Source organism: Gallus gallus, chromosome 3 (assembly GCF_016699485.2).
Source record: "Gallus gallus isolate bGalGal1 chromosome 3, bGalGal1.mat.broiler.GRCg7b, whole genome shotgun sequence".
NCBI lineage: Eukaryota > Metazoa > Chordata > Aves > Galliformes > Phasianidae > Gallus > Gallus gallus.
In genome coordinates this window covers 65861089-65883849 of record NC_052534.1, presented here as the reverse complement: position 1 = coordinate 65883849, position 22761 = coordinate 65861089, and the positions used below count along the sequence as shown (strand labels likewise).

The 22761-nt window shown below is 37.8% G+C and overlaps 1 protein-coding gene and 1 long non-coding RNA gene across 2 annotated transcripts in view; one reads left to right on the top strand and one right to left on the bottom strand.

Annotated features, from left to right (window-relative positions):
- The window catches only part of REV3L (REV3 like, DNA directed polymerase zeta catalytic subunit), a 115381-nt gene that overhangs the window by 5987 nt on the left and 86633 nt on the right, over nt 1-22761 (bottom strand). Inside the window, exons 19-28 of the mRNA XM_015284579.4 lie at nt 17037-17152; nt 13163-13281; nt 12536-12654; nt 9733-9874; nt 6545-6789; nt 5503-5611; nt 4411-4617; nt 3494-3603; nt 2328-2442; nt 823-960 (exon numbers count right to left, since the gene is read on the bottom strand). Coding sequence (XP_015140065.2) covers nt 823-960; nt 2328-2442; nt 3494-3603; nt 4411-4617; nt 5503-5611; nt 6545-6789; nt 9733-9874; nt 12536-12654; nt 13163-13281; nt 17037-17152 — 1420 coding nt within the window. The remainder of the gene's footprint in view (nt 1-822; nt 961-2327; nt 2443-3493; nt 3604-4410; nt 4618-5502; nt 5612-6544; nt 6790-9732; nt 9875-12535; nt 12655-13162; nt 13282-17036; nt 17153-22761) is intronic.
- LOC121110442 lies at nt 959-21498 on the top strand. The gene is made up of 3 exons (XR_005858886.1): nt 959-1940; nt 6165-6253; nt 12466-21498. It is a non-coding gene; the product is annotated as an uncharacterized LOC121110442 (long non-coding RNA).

The following is a 22761-nucleotide window of genomic DNA, read 5'->3' as shown; positions in this document are numbered from 1 at the left end:
GTCAGGAAAGAATTACCCATTATTGACAGAAATGGGATTTATAAATATAAGGATGAAGAACAATATTCCCAAAATATTGGAAAATATCACAGATAGCAACATGATCCCAATTTCAATCACTCTGAAATTCCACATCTTTCATGATATGGCCGCGCTCAGGCGCTGAAATCACTTTGGCAATTACAGAAGTTTTCCAGAGTATGAAAGAGAATGGGGTTTTTTTTCTGCCATTTAAGATGTTTTTTCTAAGACTTTCTGATCACCTCAGCAAACAAAAAAAGTTGGGATTAAAAAGAAGAATGGAAATAAATCCTCCAAAGTGCTTTACTTTTCTTACTGGGATACATTTGTTTTGACTTGATTAAGAACAAGAGTCTTTTCTTTTGGAAATCCCAATACACAGCTTAAAATAAATAGGCAAGGAATTTTATTTTAAATGAATTCTTAGCGGAACTGGATTTATGTTAGTGAGACATTTAGCAAACACCCTTTAGGGAAACGTCTGCCTCACTCACCTTGGAATGAGTGGAGTTACTTCCCTGTGAAGTCAATTGGATCAATGATAGTCTTCAGAAGAACTTACATGGAGGTGAGCTTTTTTATGGGGTTTATAGGGACCAAAAGATAGTAGTAGTTAAGGTGGAAACTACAAGACCTTGTGATGCTGCACAAGATCTTCAATTTGTCTTTTAAATGATTCACACCAGAAAAACAAAGTCTCAGACAGCTCACAAAGACCAGAAACTCTGAGAAAGGATAAACGTACAATGAAATAATAGAATACTATGCTCTTATTCAAGAAGAAATGTTTACGTATTGTACCTTGGAAACAGCAGGACAAGAGTCCCTTCGGACGGTCTCTATGCCTTTTGCATCAAATACTGGGTCCTTCTGGTCCAGTGTTTCATACATGTAACCCACATACCGCTTTTTAGTTTGTAGGACACATGGCAAGTAGACCTGGAATGTTTAAAAGGAGAATCGACACACAGTATAATCTCAGTATCCTTACACTTTTCTGGATTTCAACAGTCAGCATTCTTAATGCAAATATACTCTCTTTTTTAAAAAAGACAAGAACTTTATTTTAGAAAACTTTCTCTGCTGAGGTAATGGCTTTTGAACTTTCTGTTCTCAAACATCACCTTTTTGAAGCCTATGCTCTCTATTCTCTCTAACCTCTGATTTCATTCTCAATTGTCTCAGTATTCACTGACAAGTTTTAGAAGAAAGAATTGGGAGTAATTGCTTCTCAGTATTACCAGAACTATGCCACATCTTCCTGGCTCTCTTGAGAAGAGGAAGCGGTGAGTTTAGCAGGCTGAAGAGGACCCTGCACATAGGTGCCACACTTCTTTACCAGGTACTCCATCTTTGAGTCTGTGTATATTGAGCATTTTCCTGTCTTAGGAAGCCACTCTAGGAGAAGACTCAGTATTCTGAGCCCCAGGACACATGAAGTGAAGCACTCAGACATGTATTCAAATTTATCTTAACATCTCATTATTTTTTCTGGCCAATTATTCCTTCAGACTAATGACACAGAATTACCTCAAAGAAGTGGGAAGGGTCTCTTCACATCAGTCAGTGAGGAAAGGTTTCTGTCTTCCATAGGGATCCTGACTTCTCTTGCTAATATTTTTTCTGCTGTATTTTCAGTGAAAAATGTCAATTTGCTTACAAATTCTGACTGAAACTCTTGAATCTGGTATGTATGTTAAGAATGTTGAGAACATCTGAACCAATCACTAATGACTTTACTGGGATAAACCTCCACCAGAATTAGTATCACGTTGCCTTGCTCTTCTATAAAAAGCTTACTGTCATTAGTACTTCTTCCAAAAGCCTACTGAATGAATGTGATTTCTCATTTCCTATGTATATGTATCCTACAGACATATCCTGAAGTGTGTGAAAGCTGGCAGAAGAATAAACATCTGGTTAGTAGTTAATACACTGGAATCTCTTTAAGGGTTGGTTTACATTCTCTCTACTGAGTTTGTTTCCTTCTATGTATTTAATACCAAACTGAGGAAGACATTTCCAAAACTTAATGAAAAGGGAATTTCAAACTGCCTGGTGCTGGCAGTGCAACAGGCCACCAGGCACCCAGATGTTAAAGTGGGAATAGCTCTCTCTGCTTTCACTCTGCAGCATTCTTCTGACAAGGTCACTAAGGCATTACGAAGGAGCTGGCAATACACCCACAATAACAGCACAGTGCATGACTGTTGTTTATAATTACATTATCCTTAAGTCCAGAACAATCTTTTATCTTCACATTGCTTTCAACTCAACACAATTGAAGTAAAATATTCTTCTTTTACCTTTTCAAACTTCAGTTTAACAGGTTTGGGGTTTGTTGCTGTTACAGCTTCAGCAATTTCTTGACCAATCTTGAAAGATTGCTCCTTAGTGGCTCCTTTCAAGAGTACAAACATGCTGCAAGAAATCAGACATAGGAAATAATAACAAATCTGTTCAACATAGTTTCTGAAGTTTATGAGCTAGTTTCCTGATAGCAAGGCAAAGACACACACTGTTATCAATTCTGTTCAATTCTATCATATTGGAAAGCCAAAAACCTGAGAAACTTCAGTGTTCAGTGAAGATTAGGAGTGCCAAAGGCATGATGAATGCTTAGGGCTGTGAGTGTGACTACTCCAGGCACTGCAAAACTTCTGAGTTCTCAGGAGAGAACTGTAGGGACCTCTGGGTATAACTGCTTCTTTCACTATGGCCAGCAAGAGGATCTAACTTCCTTCCCCCAAGAGTTCTTTTTTCAGTGTATTCAGTAACTACTACAAATCTACTGTCTTTGACATTTCAAGTCTTTCACCACATCTGGCTGAAATTGCTTGCTGGATTCACAAGTCATTAAAGAGGAACAACCAGATCAACTTTGTTTCTGAGGGCAGAGAAATGATCCAAGTCCAGGAGCAGTGGTGGATATGCCCACAGCACGTCCATTATTTAGATGAATGAATAACTAAGAAAGGGGAGAGATTTATGTCAGGTACTTCAGGCAGACTCATCATATCATTTTACGCTTTGGTGCCTGCTTCTGAATTGCATCCACTCAAGAAGCTTAAAAGAGTGCTCTCCTCTAAGCATCAGCATGCAATATCTAATGTACTGCAAATCACTCTATTTTCCAATAAGACTGTCATCATGAGCAGACACAAAAATACTCACTCAATAAAGACGACTTATATTAATTAACACCAGAAAAAAAGAACAAAACAAAAAACAAAATTTCTTTCTCTTCTTCCTCTTCCACAAAATCTCCTAAAGAAAGAAAACTCTCTAACTGCTTTCTAAGAGTCCTAAAAGAAACTCCAGGAAAATAAATATTCTTTACTTTGCATTATTCTACAAGACAATTAGCAACGCCCCAAAAAGGGTTCATGTACCTTTTTCAGTATCATAAGCAAGTCCTTTTTGTTGAGACAACAGAAAAATGTATCTATGAAGAACTACTATGATTTATTACCTGTCCGTATCTCCATACACAACGTGAGCACCCCATTTTTTGGTATCATTCACCAGTTTTATAGCACGCTCCAATGTTTCTCTGGCTTTGTGGACAATGCTGTCCCCAAGCTGCAATGTTAAAGAGAAATTGAAATTCTTTATTCTAATGCTGAAACTGATACGAGCTCTCAGTGAATATGGTCTAACCTGACTTGATCTGTTTATGAAAACTACTATATCAAGATGTTGTATTATATTTCATCACTTAAAAGAATATAATTAATTAAAAATAAAAACTTGCTTATATCACACCACCATCGCAGGAATTAAAAGGAGAGTGATCAAATTATAGTAAAAGAATTAAAATAAAATTTGGTTTAAACTTCTTCAGGCACATGAAAAGTAGAAGAACAAGAAAACACTGCTTAGGATTGCTTTAATCAGTTCTTGCGTTCTGATGATTCCTCCTTTTATAACAAGTACAATACAGCTATAATGTTTTGTTTTATTTCCACCAGTAGAATTGTAATCCAGTTTACCTTTGGAGAGATTTCTATACAAATGTCAAATCCATTTTTTTTAAATGGGAAAAAGAAAAATAATGCTTTTTTTTTTTTTTTTTTTAAGAAAAAAGATAACAAGTCCCAAAGTTGCCAATTTTCAGTACTACAAATAAAGAACAGCTCTTGTGACGCTACTCTGATTATAGATTCATAGAACGGCTTGGGTTGGAAAGGATCTAGTTCCAACTCCCCTGCTATAAAGCAGGGACACCTCCCACTAGACCAAGTTGCTCACAGCCGCACCCCAGCCTGGCCTTGAATGCTTCCAGGGTGGGTTAAATACATTTCAAATAATAATACTGTGTTACCAGTCTATACATTAAAAACAGTGTATTTTTCACAGTTTTTCTGTATTTTTATTTGCAACCCTTACCTCAATACATGGCATTCTTCCAGAAAAATTAGCAGCAGTATAACCATATGTAAAATTAGCTATATATTTAAGACCTAACTGACGAGCTTCAAGCATTCGAGTTATAGCCTTGTCATGTTTGTAAGCCTTCATTGACTGTTTCACCATTATCCTTGTCTTCAGGATTTCTTCAAGCATTCTTGGCAGCACGCCCTTTCTTACTGAAGGCTGACATAAAGAGAACAAGCAAAAAAATTATATTAAAAAGCCCAGCCTAAATGGTTAAGACTAGAAGCAAAACATAGAGTCTTTAGATAATCACTGATAAGACGACAAATTAATGAGCAAGATGCCCCAGGCACCAATGGTTTAGCTCTTCATGTAAATATTAAAAGAAATGTGGAATACAGGCAGAGCTCTTAAGGGCAGGGTTAACAGCTTTTTGTTGTTCTCATCAGCTCTGCTAATGTAATGTTTTGCTAACCTTTTTAACTAAAATGGTACTTCAACAGTTAACTTGCTCTATTAATTCTGAAAGCATCAGAAGGTGAAGGAACATTATCTTCTAAAAATTCTACAAGTATTCTTTACCTAAATTTTTCTTTTACATTAAATCATATATTTAATGTATGTTGATGACTGGCTAATTATTTGTAAGTGCTCCAGGCCATATTTATTAATTCATTATAAATCAGCTAGCAGTACATGCAGCATAAAATGAGAGCAATATAAAGCAAGTCAGGGAGTTTCATTTCCCAAACCATGATGCTTTGTCTAGGAAAGCATTCTGCTTTTCATCCAGGAGAAGAATGAAGTGTTACGTGCAGACAATTACTGTTTGATCCCCAAACTGCACAAGTGAAATACAGTTTAATTATAGATGAAATAAGCCTTTGATATAAATGAAAGCATAAAGATGACATTTTATTTTCTGAACTGCCATAAGTTCAGCACTCTGACAAGTATCAACAAACAGTGGGAATGAGACTGAGCCTCCCCCCTCTTCCATCTGCTCTTAATGCAGCAAAATTTAAACTACAACATCAATTTGATCTTGAGCTAGTCAGCCAACAGGAAGTGAAAATGTCTGTCACAGAGCACTGACATCGTTACCTTGACAAAAGCCACACCGCTGGGTGACACTGTGATATCATGCCTAATCTGGTAAAGCAAATCAGGAGGTACTCTCAGAGAGGTGCAGCCAAATTTGAATGCATCATATCTAATAAAAGAAAAATTAAACACAAACATCATTCATTCATTCTTTCATTTACAGCCCAATGAAGCAAAAACATCAACTCACATTAAAATGTGATAACGCTAGCAAGGTCAGAATCACAATTACAGTCTCAGGTATAAACAGACCATCATTTAAAATTTTTTTAGCTTCATACAAAACATTCTAGGAGTTAAGCAGTAATACATGGCCAGATTCCACAGAGGGTAATTTACCCATCCATTCATTAATGCGTTATTTCCAAATGTTGAGTTAGTGGAAGCAGACAATCGCACAGCAATCTTGTATGGAAACTATCAAGTAACACATTGCATGTGTTTTCTTCTTGCTAGTTCAGTTTCAAATCTGAAACTTGAAATTCTGCTGACAACACCCAATAATCTTTGCATACATTTTTCCTGTCTTCCAAATACTGTTTTATAAAGGTAATTATAGCAAGCAGTAAGATTTTTCTTTTTCCCCAATTAAGAGAACTACTGCTAAGATCAAGAAGAGGTGCTACACAGAGTAACTAATTGCATCTTTTCATTTTGCATAGTTAAGACAAGAGTGAACTGCAACGGTTAAGAGGACAACAACAACTTATGAACATATTGTGGAAGAAAACTAGTCCAGTTTTGAAAAAAGGTAATGGATTTATACAATGTTTCAATTTATTCTGAAGCAATATTAAAAACGAGCATCACCACAGTAAGGGAACATATGTACACACATGCACAAACACACAGATTACTACTATTGTTATACACATGCATACACCCACATGGTAAACCTTTGCCATCTCATATTTTGTATCTGAATAGCCCCATTTTCTGTTACATCCATAGCTTCCAATGACATGTGATGGTTCTCAGTATCTTACACAACATGCTGACATCTCTGCTAAACCAAAGTTCATAAGAAAGAGAAATAACTTACTTTCCTAAGTTTTCAACAGGTCCCAGACAGGTTGAAAAACAGTAGTTGTATGCTATCACAATGGAAGGATATAATGACTGGAAGTCTAGTACAAGAACAGCGTTGCTGTAGAAGCGGGATTCTGGCTCCATTATTAAGGGAACACATTGAGGGGCTTTCATTTGAGCTCGCTGCTGGATACTGGGTGTCACAGGGATATAATTCATTGGCTTTGCAACACGCAGCATCATAGATTCCACACGATACTGTAAAAAAGATTGGATATGGTCATTATCATTTCAAAAACATAGAATAAATAAGTATGGTTATATTAAAACTATCTAAGTACGTACTTAGATTTCCTGAGTTTAGTGCACAGACAACTATTTTGGAAAATAAACAGCTATACTCTTATTTTTAATGCACACTTACTATCTATCACATTTATTTGAACTTTTCCTTGTGTTTCCTCATCATTTAGCCCTACCCATTAAAAATGAAGTACTTCTGATTTACATCTGTGTAAAAAAAGCATTCAGTTCAGGATAAAAATTAAAAATCCAACAGCCTACAACAATATTACATGACTATGCTACAGTCGGTGAATGATTTGTTAATCTGCATTTTAGTCAGACTTGCAAAACATTGAAAAAAAAATATATATATAAGACGCAGTTGATTTGTTTACCATTTGCCTTAGGAATTTGCACAGAAATTTTATGTAAGCAGTCCAGAAAACAGAGAAACGGCATGCAAGTTCTGTAAGCTAGTAGCTGTGTCTCCAAGGTTGTGACTGTGCAAGATAACTAGAATATACTTGCAAAAGAATCAAGGGCAGAATATGTAAACCCATTTCTAAAGTCACCTTTTGCATTTTAAAGCTTTGCAGTGGGTATCATGCTTTTTCCCTCATGATGTTACAAGTAGTATAGGAAGAATAAAATAACAAAGACTTTTAGTACTTTTACATTATTCAAGATAACGCGAAAGGACATATATGGAGGCTGCCACATTAGAAAGAAATCAGCTCCAATTATTTATATATTACTCAATCTTTACAAGCACTAACAGGCAGGTACTCACTATATCTATTTTCAATAAAAAAACCAAAATGGCTGAAAATTATGTACATGGATGGCAAAGGACTTAAAATCCTAAGTTATCAAAGAGCAATCCTACACAGTTCCTAAGACCCCCTGCTTTGTCAACAATTAAATCACTATTCCAAAGCCCTCTGCCTGATGCACTGTATATTCAATCACGGTATTGAACTGATTTGGCACTGTTATCTTAATTTGGATATTATAAATGAAATTACAGAGCCAATAGCTTTAACAAGATCCTATCACCTTACAAACAGACTGCAAAGTGCAGGTGTGCAGTAGTGTCAGCTGTTGCTGCCTTCTTTGTAAACTTGTGTATCCAGTTATGGGCTCAGATGTGTGAAGAGATGGTCAGGGAGTAGATCTGTGCAAAAGCTAATTTTTTTTCCTTCTATTTTTCAGCAAGTACTTCAACTATCTGACCAATAATCCGTGCTATGACCATCTCATGTTAGAGTTGTTTAGTAAGCTATGGAATATGCAAGACAGCTTAACAAGAGAAAAATGAACTTTAGAAAAGTCTTGTAAAGCTTAATAAAAGACACTTAAAAACATGTACAAAATTAACTGAAAACCTTTCTTAGCACTATTGAGTTTTAACATCTTTTTTAGATAAGGAGAAAAGGAACATATTCCTAAGATGCAGTGATTATTCTTCTGAGGTGATTGGGAGTTGTTGCAACTTGCCAATTTTGTGAACTAGAAAGTTTCAATGGAGGAAAAAAAAATATGCACACAGAAGGAAAGAGAAAAGAACAGTCAAGATAGAAAATACTGCATGTTTCTGCTGCTCACTCCCACCCACAGCCATTTGAGAAAATGACAGGCAGAACAGTCTTTGCAGGATGCAATCATGATAGTTGAAGTGTAACTACAATTGGCAGTATGCCACTCACACCCTCCCTGTCCCTAACTGTGCATTTCTCTTCCCTTACTCCAACAGCACTCATTTTATTTTTTTTTAATAGTATGGTATGCCAAGTCAGGGAGCTAAACTGGCAAATACCTATCAAACACTCCTTTCTCCCCACCTTCAACTCCCCATCAGCAAAAAATTAAAAAAATAAAATAGGGCTGGTATAGCTCTGCATCAACAAAAACGTGCACAGGGTTAAGAGTTGACACAGGCAAGCGCAGTCAATGAAAATAGGTGGCAACGTTTTAAAGCTGGTATTATTCATTTCAATTTTTTAAATCGTTAAGGAAATGCAGCCTCAGCCACTTGAGTCTCTGTCTGGCTTAAGACATCAGCTGTTTAGGGCATTAGCTTTTAAGTTGTCTTTCTGTTGACGGAATTTAGCAAAGTAATCAAATCCTGGTCAGCTAGCTGTCTATTAAAACAGAAAGCAGAAGGATGGTAGGAAGGACAACAGAAGAGCAAACACATTAGTGAGAACAGGTCTTGCATTTCAGGTGCTGTCCAAGTCTCATGTGAAGCTGTGAAAACAGCTTAGCCTAGACAATCAGAACCTGGGTAAGATAAGTCCTTCTAAGTCATGGAGACTCCTGGCATCCTAAGGAAAGAACAGAGTAAATCTGTCCTGCTTTCTTTTCTTCTGATGTCAGTATCAAATTAACAGAACTATGCACCTGGCATTACATATGTACTTCATAAAGCCAGAGTGTTTCTTGTCTTACTGTCAAATCTCACCCAGTGATCTCCTGCACAGGAGATGTCACTTATAACACACACACAGTTGTTCTGCCTGCCATGGAAGAAAATCATCTCCTCTCTCAGATATGCTTTAATATATTACTTGATATCTTAAAAAGTGTTCATTTTCAGACTCATGTAAGTGTGAAAAATATCAACCCACAATGAAAATTTAGTGTTCCGAAAGTCAGTAGAGGAGATTCACTGGAATAATTACATTTGGGGCACTCTTAATTATTTTCAGTAACTATATTTAATATCTGACACTAATTATTCAATCCATTATTATTGCTTTTGCATTGCCTTTCTTAATGCTTAATTTTCACGTTATACAAAGCATTCCTCTGACCTTATAAAAATACATACAGTGGCTCTAAAAATATACTGACATACATAAACATTTTGTAATGACTACTTTGCTTCTGTGAAGCGTAAGGAAAACTAAATCTTACCTGGGAGCCTCTTGTTAAAACATGTAAGAACTGAATGCCAAAAAGTCTCGCCATTTCACTTGTTCTGTCAATCAAATCCAGTTTTTGTAACAACTGGAGGTTCCCATGGACCCGGCTAACATAATGATCAACCATTTTCCATCTGTGAAAGTGAACACCTCGTTATATACAATTAGGAGAGTGTTGTTCTTTCTAAGAAAAATGTATTTTTATGACAGCTTATTACAAACGAGCAAAAAAAAAAAAAAGTTCCCTAGGATGTTTACATACAGTTCTTTAAAAAATGAGGCACACATACACTTACATATTCTACAGATATACACAGAATGTGGTATAGTAACCTACTGCTAAGGCACATCGCAACAACACGCTATATCCTGTTTTCCTTATCATAGAACCATAGAATTGCTCAGGTTGGAAAAGGCCTTAAAGATCATCAAGTCCAACCACAACTTGACCATTACCTATATTACCCTAACTCAAACAACCCTCTGCTAAATCATGTCCCTGAGCACCACATCCAAATGGGTTATAAACACATCCAGGGATGTGACCTGCCTGGGGGAGCCTATTGCAGTGCTTAACAACCCTTTCTGTAAAGAAGTTTTTCCTGATATCCAACCTAACCTCCCCTGGTGCAACTTGAGGCCGTTTCCCCTTGTCCTGCCACCTGCCACCAGTGAGAAGAGATCAACCCCACTCTCACTGTCTCTACCTTTCTTACCTTGCAGATATTGGAAGAGAGCAATAAGGTCTCCCCTCAGCCTCCTTATCCCCTGACTAAACAGCCCCAGTTCCTTCAGTTGCTACTCATAGGGCACATTCTCTATGCCCTTCACAAGCCTTGTTGTCCTTCTTTGGATCTGCTCCAGCACCTCAGTGTCCTTCCTGTATTGAGGTACCCAAAACTGAACACAGTTCTCGAGGTGAGGCCTCACCAGTGCCAGGTACAGGGGCAGGATGACTTCCCTAGTCCTGCTCACCACACCATTCCCGATACAAGCCAGGATCCCATTGGCATTCTTGGCCACCTGGGCACACTGCTGGCTCATATTCAGCTGACTGTCCCTCAGTACACCAAGGCCGCTTTCCATCAGGCAGCTTTCCAGTCACTCTTCCCCAAGCCTCTAGGGTTGCCTGGGGTTGTTGTGACCAAAATGCAGGACTCAACACTTGGCCCTATTGAAACTCACAGTTTACCTTGGCCCATCAATCCAGTCTATAGAATCATAGAATAGAGTTGGAAGGGACCTTTAAAGACCATCCAGTCCAACTCCCCTGTAATGAACAGGCACACCACAGCTGGATCAGGTTGTCAAGGGACTGATCCAGCCTTGCCTTGAAAGGCTCCATGGATGGGGCATCAACCACATCTCTAGGCAATCTGTTCCAGCGCCTCACCACCCTCATTTCAAAATACTTTTTCTTTTTATCCAACCTAAATCTACTCTCTTCAAGCTTGAAGCCATTTCCCTTTTTTCTGTCACCAAAGACCCTGCTAAAGAGCCTGTCCCCTTTCCTGTAGCTCTCCTTTAGATACTGAAAGGCTGCTATCAGGTCACCTTGCAGCCTTCTTTTCTCCAGGCTGAACATCCCCAGCTCTTTCAGCCTGTCCTCATAGTAGAGGTGTTCCATTCTGTGGATCATTTTTGTGGCCGTGCCCTGGATATGCTCCAAGAGGTCTATGTCTCACTTGTACTGAGGAGTCCACATCTGGATGCAGTACTCCAGGTGAGGCCTCACCAGTGCAGAGCAGAGGGGTAGCATCACCTCCCTTGACCTGCTGGCCACACTTCTTTTGATGCAGCCAAGGATACAGCTGGCTTTCTGGGCTGTGAGGGCACATTGCTGGCTCATGTCCAGCTCCCCATCTACTAGTACCCCCAGGTCTTTTGTGGAAGGGCTGTGCTCAATCATTTCATCCCCCAGCTTGTATTGGTAGGGAGGATTGCCTTGATCCAGGTGCAAGGCCTTGCATTTGGATTTGTTGAAGCTCATGAAGTTCACCTGGGCCCACTGCTCAAGTCTGTCTGTGTCCCTCTATCACCCTAAAGAATTACTAAACCAGAAACTTTAGCTTCTCTTCATCTGTTTACATGCCTCTTTTCTTGTTCTTTTTTTGTTTCTTTCTTTCCTTTCTTGAGTAGACTTCTGTGGTAACAACTTTCCACAGAGTTTGTTGAATTTAAATTTGTGATTTCAACACTAAACTAAGTTCCCATGTAGTCCAAAAGTACTTAAGATATCATATGTGTGCTATGAAAGAGATTCAAATCAGTACTCACAGTAGTATGAATTGTTGACATGACAAAACACTAAAACACTCCAAGGAAGAGTGAAGCCCACTGTGATACGTGTCATTTACAGATATTTTTAAGCAGCTATAGCTACTGCCTGAACATCTTGTACACTGTTCTGTACTATTCTTAAGCCTAGCTTGGATGGCATGCACTGAGAAGTAAAACAGAAACCTGCCAGTTCATTAGAAATCCTTCTGAATAATCCTATATACAAAATAAAGATCGTAGAACTTCAAAACAGTGCATCTATTCAGACATGCTGGAACTGTAACTTAAAATCGCTTTGCTATTTTAAAACAAAAACATCATATTGAGGGTATAACTATACAATGGAACGCATCAGAACAGCAGAGTAAACAAGCTCATGTTGCTGGATGTAGATTGTTCTAATACCTCGGGCTAAACTGTTTATTTCTCTCTATGTTGATTTTAGCTTGGATTTACTCAATGCTGAGAATCTGGCCTTAGAAAGAACAAACAAAAATCTCGTAAAAATGGATTACCTGTAGACATCCGCCTTGTTATCAAACCAGTCAGACAGGACTCGGAAAGTAAACAGAGGAAAACGTTGATGAAGAACATGAAAGCCCACATTTTCAAAGGTGTAATTCATTAGATTCACCTACAAAAATGCAGAGGATGTGTTAACATGCACAAAGTCTTTCACAGTCAAGGAAATCTGTACCTTTAAAGAACACTAACAACTAATTTATTGCTTTTTTATTAGTATTCTTTGTTACCTAAGTGTAAACATCTATATTTAGAAGTCCCTAACTATTTACAAGTCATGAAATAATATCCCTCATCAATTGAAGAGACTACACAGAATTAGAGGGATCACAAAGACCAGGTCTGAGTTTGATCAGAGCAAAGTCTTTTAAGATTGAATCAGCTGAATGTTGAATGTGAAGTCATGACCAGCAGAACCAGTAAGTCTGAGAACTCAAAATAAGTTCAAGTACTTAATTTAGTGTAACTGCTGCACTAGCTGATTTGTTGAAATGGCTAAGTTGGCTTCAGTATTTTACATTTTAGTGATACACAATATCTATTCTCACAGAGTAGCAGACAGATCTGAAAAGGTGTACTAAAACAAAAAGGTCCGTAAGTAAACTGCTTTTAAACATTACCTCATTTCTCATCATTCTCCAAATATTTAAGATAATTCTCCCAACAATATTTATTTCACTCATTGTATCCGACCCATATTCATCCAGCTCAGCTGCGAATCTGTTCTCTTTATTATCATCTAAAGGCATTAAAAGAAAATATATTGAGACAAGTTAGAGTACAGTCAACATTGTCTATCTGCTCATTAGAGGGGTCTACAAAAATAATACTGACTGTAAAAGATCGCTAAATAAAATTTCTCCAAGTTTTTTCTACTCTTTCACATCCCTCTGAAGATAACTTTTTTGTTTCATTGAAATGGTGTCCATGGCAATATATTCTCCATAGTGAATATACTGGCTAAGTAACGTTGATGTTACATGAGAGCTAGCTGCAAGTTTATCAGTGCATAATACACACAAGAAGAGTGACTTCAGCCCCAAAGAATTTATAACTCAAGGTTTTAGTTCTAGTGGTTTTACACAATTGGAACCAAGTCACAGGAGAGAAAACTCAGCACTTTTTATTCTGTGAAAGCAAAAACCTTACAGTGGGAGGAGGTACACGTAAATTCTGGATAGCACAAATGGAGAGAGAAGGAAACAGGAAGGAACAAATATAGAGACAGAAGTAGCAATCTGACTTTCTGTAACACAGTGGTGATTACCCTATAAGCAAGATAAGCTTTTTCCATCTTTTTTTTAATACACTGAAATATTAGAACACAGGAGAAGACAGTCTCTGGTACACATTCCTTGAAAATGTCTTTCTTTCAGTAAACCTGAGGCTACAGGTTTGGTATCCTTTCCTGAAAAATCTAACAAAAGTGAGGAACTTATATTTCCCCCCCTTCTTTTCTTTACATTTTAAACAGAAGGCAGAAATTACCGCAGTGTTTTTCCAAGACTGCCTACTTTCTCCAGCGTTACTCTGGGTCTCCTCTTCTGACTTCTTTAGGAGATTCACTATGTATCTCAAGTTCCCTTCCTGTCTTGCTGGTAAAGACAGGTGACTGAGGACACTGTGGTCACAAGAGACCCGTTCCCCCATTGAGCAAGAGAATTTGCATACAAGGTGCATTACAGAATTACAAAAACCTGCAATGCTGTACAGCTGGCATGGGGAATTCATCACCAGAACCATCTAAGATACTTTGGAAGGAGAACTGGACATTTTTCCTACCTTTCAAGTGTGTGAGGTGAAACAAAAAGAAGTTTCCCCTCATCCTGTTCCCTACTCCCTGCTGTTGAGTTGTGATGCAAAGAAGGAAACAGGAGTCCACAGTGCACACAGAAGAAAAAAAATGCCACTCAGCTCAGGCACAGTACTCACTTATCTTGTGGTGTGTTCTAATGATTTATGTATAGTTCACTTCTAAATGGCAGAGGCAGCATCAGACCCAGCCAATAAAGCCAAACCAGAGAGAAGTCCAGCTTTCTTTAAGTTGAAATCACAGGAAAGGGAAGGATAAATACCTTCCATCTGTATTTCAAAAGGAAGAAAGAGCAGCATGCTGCTTGAAGGAGCACTTCCCGTTCTGAAAATACAGTATGTGAAGAAGGGATGGAAATATGAAGCATAGGGGGTGGAAAAGCAACAGGAATATAGAAGGGGTAAAAACCATGGACAAGGAGACCACAAAGCAACAGAGAACACAACATTTGTACATTTATGGTCATGCATGCAAGCCCATATTTATGGCACAACATTTTAGGAGGAGCTCAATGTGAAAATTTCCTTATCTTTCTCCTGTAGTTCAATGAAAAAAAAAATTACTTACATTACTTACCTTAAAATAATGTATTTATAAGAACTAGTGTTAAGTGTTATGTATTCCACTTCTGGGGTACATTAAACACCCGGCACAAGAATTTGTGTACTATGAATACTGGTGCTGTGAAGACCATGCTTATGTCATGCAGGTTCACAGAACCTAGGTTCATAGGTTTTTATTTCCAAAGATATTAAGAGCTACAACTCTGTATTCCCTCACTATAACTGAACTCAAGTAATGTAGGACTCTAGCTCCAGGGAAGGAAGCCTGATTCTGAAATACACAGAGATATCACCAAGAACCAGACAAGTTCCCAGGGAGGTAACCTTTCTTCTTTGAGTAACTTTTCATGTGTATTCCACTTTTAGTAATTTCAGCAACAGCTTGCTATGAAGGTGTATACTGAAGAGAGCTTTGTTGATATAACTGTTGATTCTGCAACAACTAAAGTGTGGGCACAGCTGTCCTGCAAGACAAGAGCTGTGATCCTGTCTGACAACAAGAGACACGTTAGTTACTGAACTGAAGTTAACAAACTGCCCTGAACTGAAGAGACAGTTGAGTCACATTTCCACAGTAGAGCAGGAAGCCCTTGTGATCTTTGGAGGTTTAAGAAACCTTTGAGTGCAACACTTAACATTAATCTTACCAAAGATATTGCTAATCTTGAAGCATAAAGGGCCAAGAGGTTTTCTGAACATCCTTCAATACATCTTAAGACTATATCCCAAAGTACTATTATTGCAACCACTGCATCACCTCAACTGGAGCCATCAAAGAAATTCAATGACAAGATTCGTGCAATTAGCTGTTATTCCTGCAGAACAAATTTGAGATCTTTATGCTGAAGAGGGAAACTCATGACCTTGGATGACCAATTTAAGCATAAACTGTTCTGTGCTTCTGCATTTATATATTAAGCACTTAAAAGTCCAGCTGCAAACAACTTTCAACTGGAGACATAAATTTGTTCCTATATTTTCTTGTCCCTGAGTGGTCTGTGTAACTCAGGCATTACCTAAACAAGTCACAGTTATCAACAGCATACAAAAGATTTTTAAAGTATAAAAGGAGCCCATAAATACTCAAACTTCAAGAAAGAAGTGAGTGAAAGCTTTTAAATGAGACAATCACAGGCAAGCACTCCTTATTTCATGGCTATTTAGTTTCTGTACAGATCTTCAGCAAGAACCCTGTCAAAAGCAACTTTTGCTGTTGTTTTTGATTTTTAATATCTCCTTTATTCACAGTTTTTTTGACAACCACAAAGAGCTACAACAGATTTTTTGGTAAATTTTTACTTCATAAAACTATTGACTTTTCTCAATTTATTTTTTCAGCTGCTCACTAATTGTAATCTTCAGAATGTCAGTCTCCGTTAATTGGCTAAGTGTAGACTAAAAGGTAACACTCCTAGATAACTTTGCTCAGGTTCTCGAGAAAGAAAACAGTGCACACAGATCTTTTTCTGAATGCTGGAAAAAGGCATCAGCAGGTAGGACAGTAATGTTTCCCCATAGTACATGAATGGCCATTAAAAGCAAGGGTTTTATTACAAACCAGGAACATCTTTAATGTCATTGTACTCCAGCTGCATGTAATAATTATGGCAGCTAGCAGGAATATAGATATGACTGAAGCCATAGAGAAGAACAGTAGCAGAAACACCACCAGGAACCTAAAACTTTCTGTAATTTATTTGTGCTATGAAATTATAATTAGAACTAACATCAAAAAGTATACAATGCACAGAAAAAAAGAGACTGGTTTTCAGCGCTGAGCTGAAAAGTTTCAGTACGTTGTACTTCAGGCTTTCTACTTTGGGATGCAGCAGAATATGCAAAATGGGATCACGGCAAAAAAACACACAACTATTCAAAAAGAGTTTAGAGTCAGGCATATGGGACATACCCAGAAGTGGAAGACACAAGACATTTCAAGATTCAGCAGATATTGAAAACCGCTATCTCATTGCTATTTATTTTTTTTGAAATTATACCCATAACACAACAGCAATAACATAAAAGAGGCCTGTATGAAAAATTACTCTGCGTTTTTTATTTATAGATTTCAACTTTTTTTCTGCTGTAACTGAACTGAAACCCTATATAGTAACTTACCTGGCACACGAGAAATCATCTGGCATAAATCAACATTTAATGCAGCAGCCCTCTGTAAGAGATAACCCCAGGAATGCATCTGGACTTCATAGCCTAACAAAATGTCTGGGTCATATCTAGAGAGGTGGGGGGGAAAAGAAAATGAGCTTCATATTATTTAAGAAAATATTTTCCACGAGCAGAATATAAACAGGATTTCATTCTTATTATGGTCAAAAAGGGATTTTTGTAACATAAAACTGAAAAAAAAAAATAGGAGAAATATTTTCATTGGAAAAGCATTTTTTTTAATATATACCTATGATGTTTTAGCCTTTACAAATAAAGAACAAAATTGAAATCTAATAAGAGCTGTATCAAGCATGATTACAAGCTTACCACCTGCAGAAGGCAGGCACAATCAAACACAGCCTATTCCTCAACATTTGCTGTACTATTTTTCTTTATGAAATAGAATTTGCTACTAGGCTAATCATTTTTTTTTTTTTGCAAGTATCAGTGTGTCTTGCATACTGCAGTGTATTGTATAATAATCAAAGGACACTCCTGGTCCTCAGTGATGACTCTTCATAGGGAAAATTAAAACTGACAATTGAATGAGTTGTCAAAACGGGAACATGGAGAAAAGCAACCTCACGTGCCAGATCTACTTAAATACCTCTTACTGTAAGATAACATTTTTCTTTCTATAAGATACACAAGAAATACTGATTTTATGCTGTACCTCATGCCAGGTGGAAAATTTGACTGGTTCGGGTATGACAGAAAGAAAAGAGAGTTAATTTCTGACACAGTAGCTGCCCAGCTTCCAATTTAGGTCTCAGAGAAGATTTGACTAGAAAGGAGAACAAGCAAGGTGACTTCAAAGCCAAAGTGCAGGTAGGAGTTGGCTCAGTGGAGCATGCATCACCTACCTTTTAAAAAGGCACTATTAAAAATGGAAGACATTATTTGAGCAGCTAGTCATATGCAGAAGAGCTTAAGAACAATTTTCTTGGGCTGGGAAGAAAAAGATGATTTGAGTTGGAAGGGAACTCAAAGATCATCTAGTTCTAACTCTCCTGCCACAGGCAGGATTGCCAGGTCCCCATCCAACCTGGCCTTGAACACCTCCAGGGATGGGGCATCCACAGCTTCACTGAGCAGCCTGTTTCAGTGCCTCACCATCCTCTGAGTAAAAAATTTTGTTGTATCTAATCTAAATCTCCCCTTGTCCTATCAAGTAGGCAGGGTTCCTGGCTTTCTGCATCCTTAAACACATTACAAATGCCAACATTGGCTGACTGCTTGATATAGGAGTTCTCCACACTTCTGCCATAGACACTTTGTGAAAAATAAAGTATCTGAATCTTCTTATTCAGCATGAGCATCTCTTTATTACAATTTGGGCTCTTTTTACTACCTAGCTGAAATTGCAAACCCCTTTTCACACCTACTTCCACCTGTGTAGGAATGGCTTTGATAAAATTTTTTGCTAGAGCAGAAGTATATTTTTGATTTCTAGCATTCTGGAGATATGAAAAGAAGCATTTTGTATCTGGGGGATATTCTGCTATTTGCTGTTAATATCAAATGAATGCTTTATTTGTTTCTGGACAAAAGAAATATATCCATAGTCTAAGAAAAATATTCACTTCTAAATTCCATTCTAACTGTACACAGTGGTGCAAAACCAAAGCTACTTGAACTTTTTATGAACAAACAAAAGCAACTAGCCTGCAGCTCCTTTCAGTAGCAGTAGCACAGTGTCAGAAAGTTATCACCACTTGCACACCACAATCACACAATGATTGTGAACTGAGGTTCCAAAACTATAAACTGTTTCCATCTAACCTTTGAAACCAGAAGGAATTATGTAATGCTCGATATAGTTAAATAACAGACATAAAATTTAACATTTAACATTTTCACATTAATTCTTGCACCTAAATCATCCAGGTATCAGCATATCACAAAATGTTGTTTGTTATTTAAAATGTAGGAAAGCCTTACAGAAGCCTTACATTTTCATTCATATTAGAAAACTGGTTTCACACTGTCCAAAATGGAAAATACTTGTAGATTTTAGGCAGGGCAAGAAGTTATCCACACAGGTTCTATGACAGATGTATACTTGAGTGAGAAACTTGAGAAGAACTGCTTATGTGGTATGAAAAACATGATTCATTATGCCATGGATGGCATGTTCCTTTATGCTAGTTCTGAACAGAAACCAACATACTGTTCGTAAGTAGCAAGTCACTGTAACTACACTAGCAGCTGCCATGGACCATGAGGGAAAGTTGTTTTGTGTTTCTCCTTGCAGGAATAGTACATCACCTCCCTCACTTCCTACTAAGGAGAAGACAAGTTTTCTATTTTTCATCCTTCCTTATCACAGTTTTTACAGTACACTAACCAACTGGCCTTCATCACCAGTTTAAGCTGTCTTACTCAACAAGACCCGCTTTCATACCTGCAAGAAACTACCACATTGTAGCACTGATTTTTGAAAGCTGTTGGCTAGGACTAACATGACAGGAACAAGAGGTAAGCCTGCCAACATAGTGCTCTTTTGTTAAAAGGATGGGCACTGATACTGCTTTGCATGCTGTTGCCAGTCTCTCTGCAAAGATGAAAAGCAGCATTTATACTGGCAGGATTTAAACATGACAGCATTAGCATTCAACTCATACATGCTGCAGAGAGAAGAAATAAGATTATTTTCCTTTCTAGCTAAGTTATGTGTGCTGTTATGCCATCTCTTCCACTTTCTCATCTGATAATTTCATGAATGAATTCTAAAGCTCTCAATTATGCCTTCCCTTCTATTATGAGTCTGCTTTTCCTGACTGCTATTTTTCTTCCAGCTAAAATTGAGAGAAAAGGGGGGAAAGAAAATTAGGCCAGACCTACAACACAGACAAAAGCAGAATAACTGGTGACTCAAACACATAAGCAAAAGCTCTGAAAGCGTTTTTCCAGTTTGCTTTGGACAATAAAAATCCATGAAGTTGATAAAGGACATTACGCCATTAAGCAGAGATGTCTACAGGAATATTCCAGAGGATGGTACTAGCCTGGGAAAAGAAGGTTAGATTAACACATCTCTATTTTATACTGGAAATGCTGCTAGAGCATTTGCAGATGAATAAACATAATGCATTGCATTTAATTCAAAATTTTAATTTGCACCATGTTTTATAACATAAACACCATATAAAACATTTAAACACTAAGCAATAATAGCTAATTAAGTTACCAATGATTTATCCCCCACATCTTTAAGAAAATCTTACATTTTTATCCTCTTTTTATGCTTTAAGCAGAAACTACTTCCACAGGACCAAAGTACAGTGCATAGCTAATGAGTAACAGTGAATTTTCTACCTTTTTTTCAAGCCCACTGTGTTTCCAAATTCTCTGCATGTCACAGAGATGGGGACTGTGCATTCCCACATAAGTTCCCCAAATATTGCTCCTCTCGTGCTTGCAGGTCAGCCCTTTTCTGCAATCTTATGATATTTGTACAGAAAAGAGGCATAATTTACATTAAAACTGAAAGAGAGGCCAAGACATTTAATTTCTCTTTCATGGGAATCCACTGCTCCATCAGGCTTGGATATCTCTAGCATTCCTGCCTTTTTCTTTTATCTTTCTTTCTTTTTTTTTTTAACATCTCCAAGACAAATCCCTGTAGCATTCCATTTCTCTTCCTTCAACAGCCAGCTTTTCTGTGTTCTGTACTGACTGGTTTCTGGAGCTATATAAATGTGTTTACCCATTTTTCTGCCTTTGGGTTCTGAAAGAGAGGTGATTTTGTTTTACTTTTTTGCAGGCAGACAGATTCTTCTGTTTTTCTCCAACTCACTGCAGCTGACACCTTCTGATAAAGAGAAGGGCTACTGAGGAAGACTGTTCAGGTAGCACCACAGAAACCATTAGCACATCAGTATAGATACAGGCTCCATATCAAGACAAAAAATGTACTTCCCCTATGGCAACTCCAAAGAGCCTCATTGACTCCAGAGGATGGGTGGGATGTTTTTCGGCTGCTTTATGCCAGTTTTGAGCTCAAGTCCTACTTTCTTGTTTACAACCAGAGGACAGCTTACCAAAGAGAAATATGGACTTATGTAGGTGAAGCTTCCTCTCAAACTGCGCCAAATTAATCAGACATCTGTTCATTTCACAGAAGAACCGTTAGGCTGGTATTTATTTTACCTAGGTATCTGCTTTGTCTTGTTGGAAAAATGCTTATCTTGCTGTACTCATTCAGACCTAGCAAACACTTTCACAATGAAAGTGTAACTCAATCGAACTTCAGCTAACCAATTCCACTGTACTTGCTGAAGTAATATTCATTTTCAAGGAATATGTAAAACAGTAACTTAGCTATAAAAAGATGTGGTAGACTCTCTTCATTGACAAATGGCTAGTGGTACAGCCCAGGAATAAAAACGTTTCAAGCATTAAAATCTCACTGATCTATCAACTCTACTTTGTCTCAACATCTCTGTCTCTCAACATTGACTAACACACTGTAAAGACTGAGTGGGTACTCTGTGTCATTTGTTCAAAGACAAAAAAACAACAACACTTGTAGACTTCTGATGAAAAGAGTAGAGACTGCTGGGCTAAGCGGTAAAGTGGTTACTTGCTAAGTCACATAAAGTGATGCATTTCCCAGAATCATCTTTTCCTCTCATTAGTGTGCTGAAATACTCTAATACTCTACTCTGAATGCTCTAATGTGCTCAATCAGAACTTACATCTATTCACAAAAAGTGACAGAATCAAATACTTCTTATGTTCAATAATGGAGAGGAGAGGAGAGGAGAGGAGAGGAGAGGAGAGGAGAGGAGAGGAGAGGAGAGGAGAGGAGAGGAGAGGAGAGGAGAGGAGAGGAGAGGAGAGGAGAGGAGAGGAGAGGAGAGGAGAGGAGAGGAGAGGAGAGGAGAGGAGAGGAGAGGAGAGGAGAGGAGAGGAGAGGAGAGGAGAGGAGAGGAGAGGAGAGGAGAGGAGAGGAGCAGCCTAAACAGATAAATGAAAGAACAGAACTTGAAACAAATATGTATGTTCTACAACATCACATAAATGAAACAAGAGCAAGAATTAGGCCAATTGATAAGAGAATGACTAGAAACAGGAATAAGAATTCTTCAACTGGACTGTATAAGACAACTGCTCTCCCACAGGTGATGTATTCCCTGTTCAGGATACCAGCAAGCTGGTAAGATCTGTTTCTGGTGTTGCCAATCAAGAACAAGTAAGATATTCTGTCATTCACTTCAGCCTGATGCATCCACAAGCTCCAAGTGGTAGTGCTTTTTGAACGTGGTCTGATCATTTCTGTTTTTTTCATCTACTGGTGACCTACTATTAAGTGGACTTACCAGAACAACTAGAGTACTAGTCTGTGCTGGAAGAAACAATTTGAAAACAGCAACAGAAGGTTATTTTAGAAATGATTCCCAATGCTGAGAATTTTCCATAAAGCTGTCTACTTGTTCATTTGCCATTGAGGAAGATTTTTGCAGTCTGCTACTTTTTAACCAGGAAGCTTTACAATACTTTTTTGTCCAGTTAAAGCTGCTCTGGGACTAAACTCTTACTTTGTACCTAAGAAATATAAAACATTTACTCTCGCAAATTTTTGTTTTCTCTTTGGCTTATGCTACAGAAAATAAGAGGGAAAAAGAGCTTCAATCTGCAGATGTAGTCCAAGTTTTAAAAAAGTATTTGT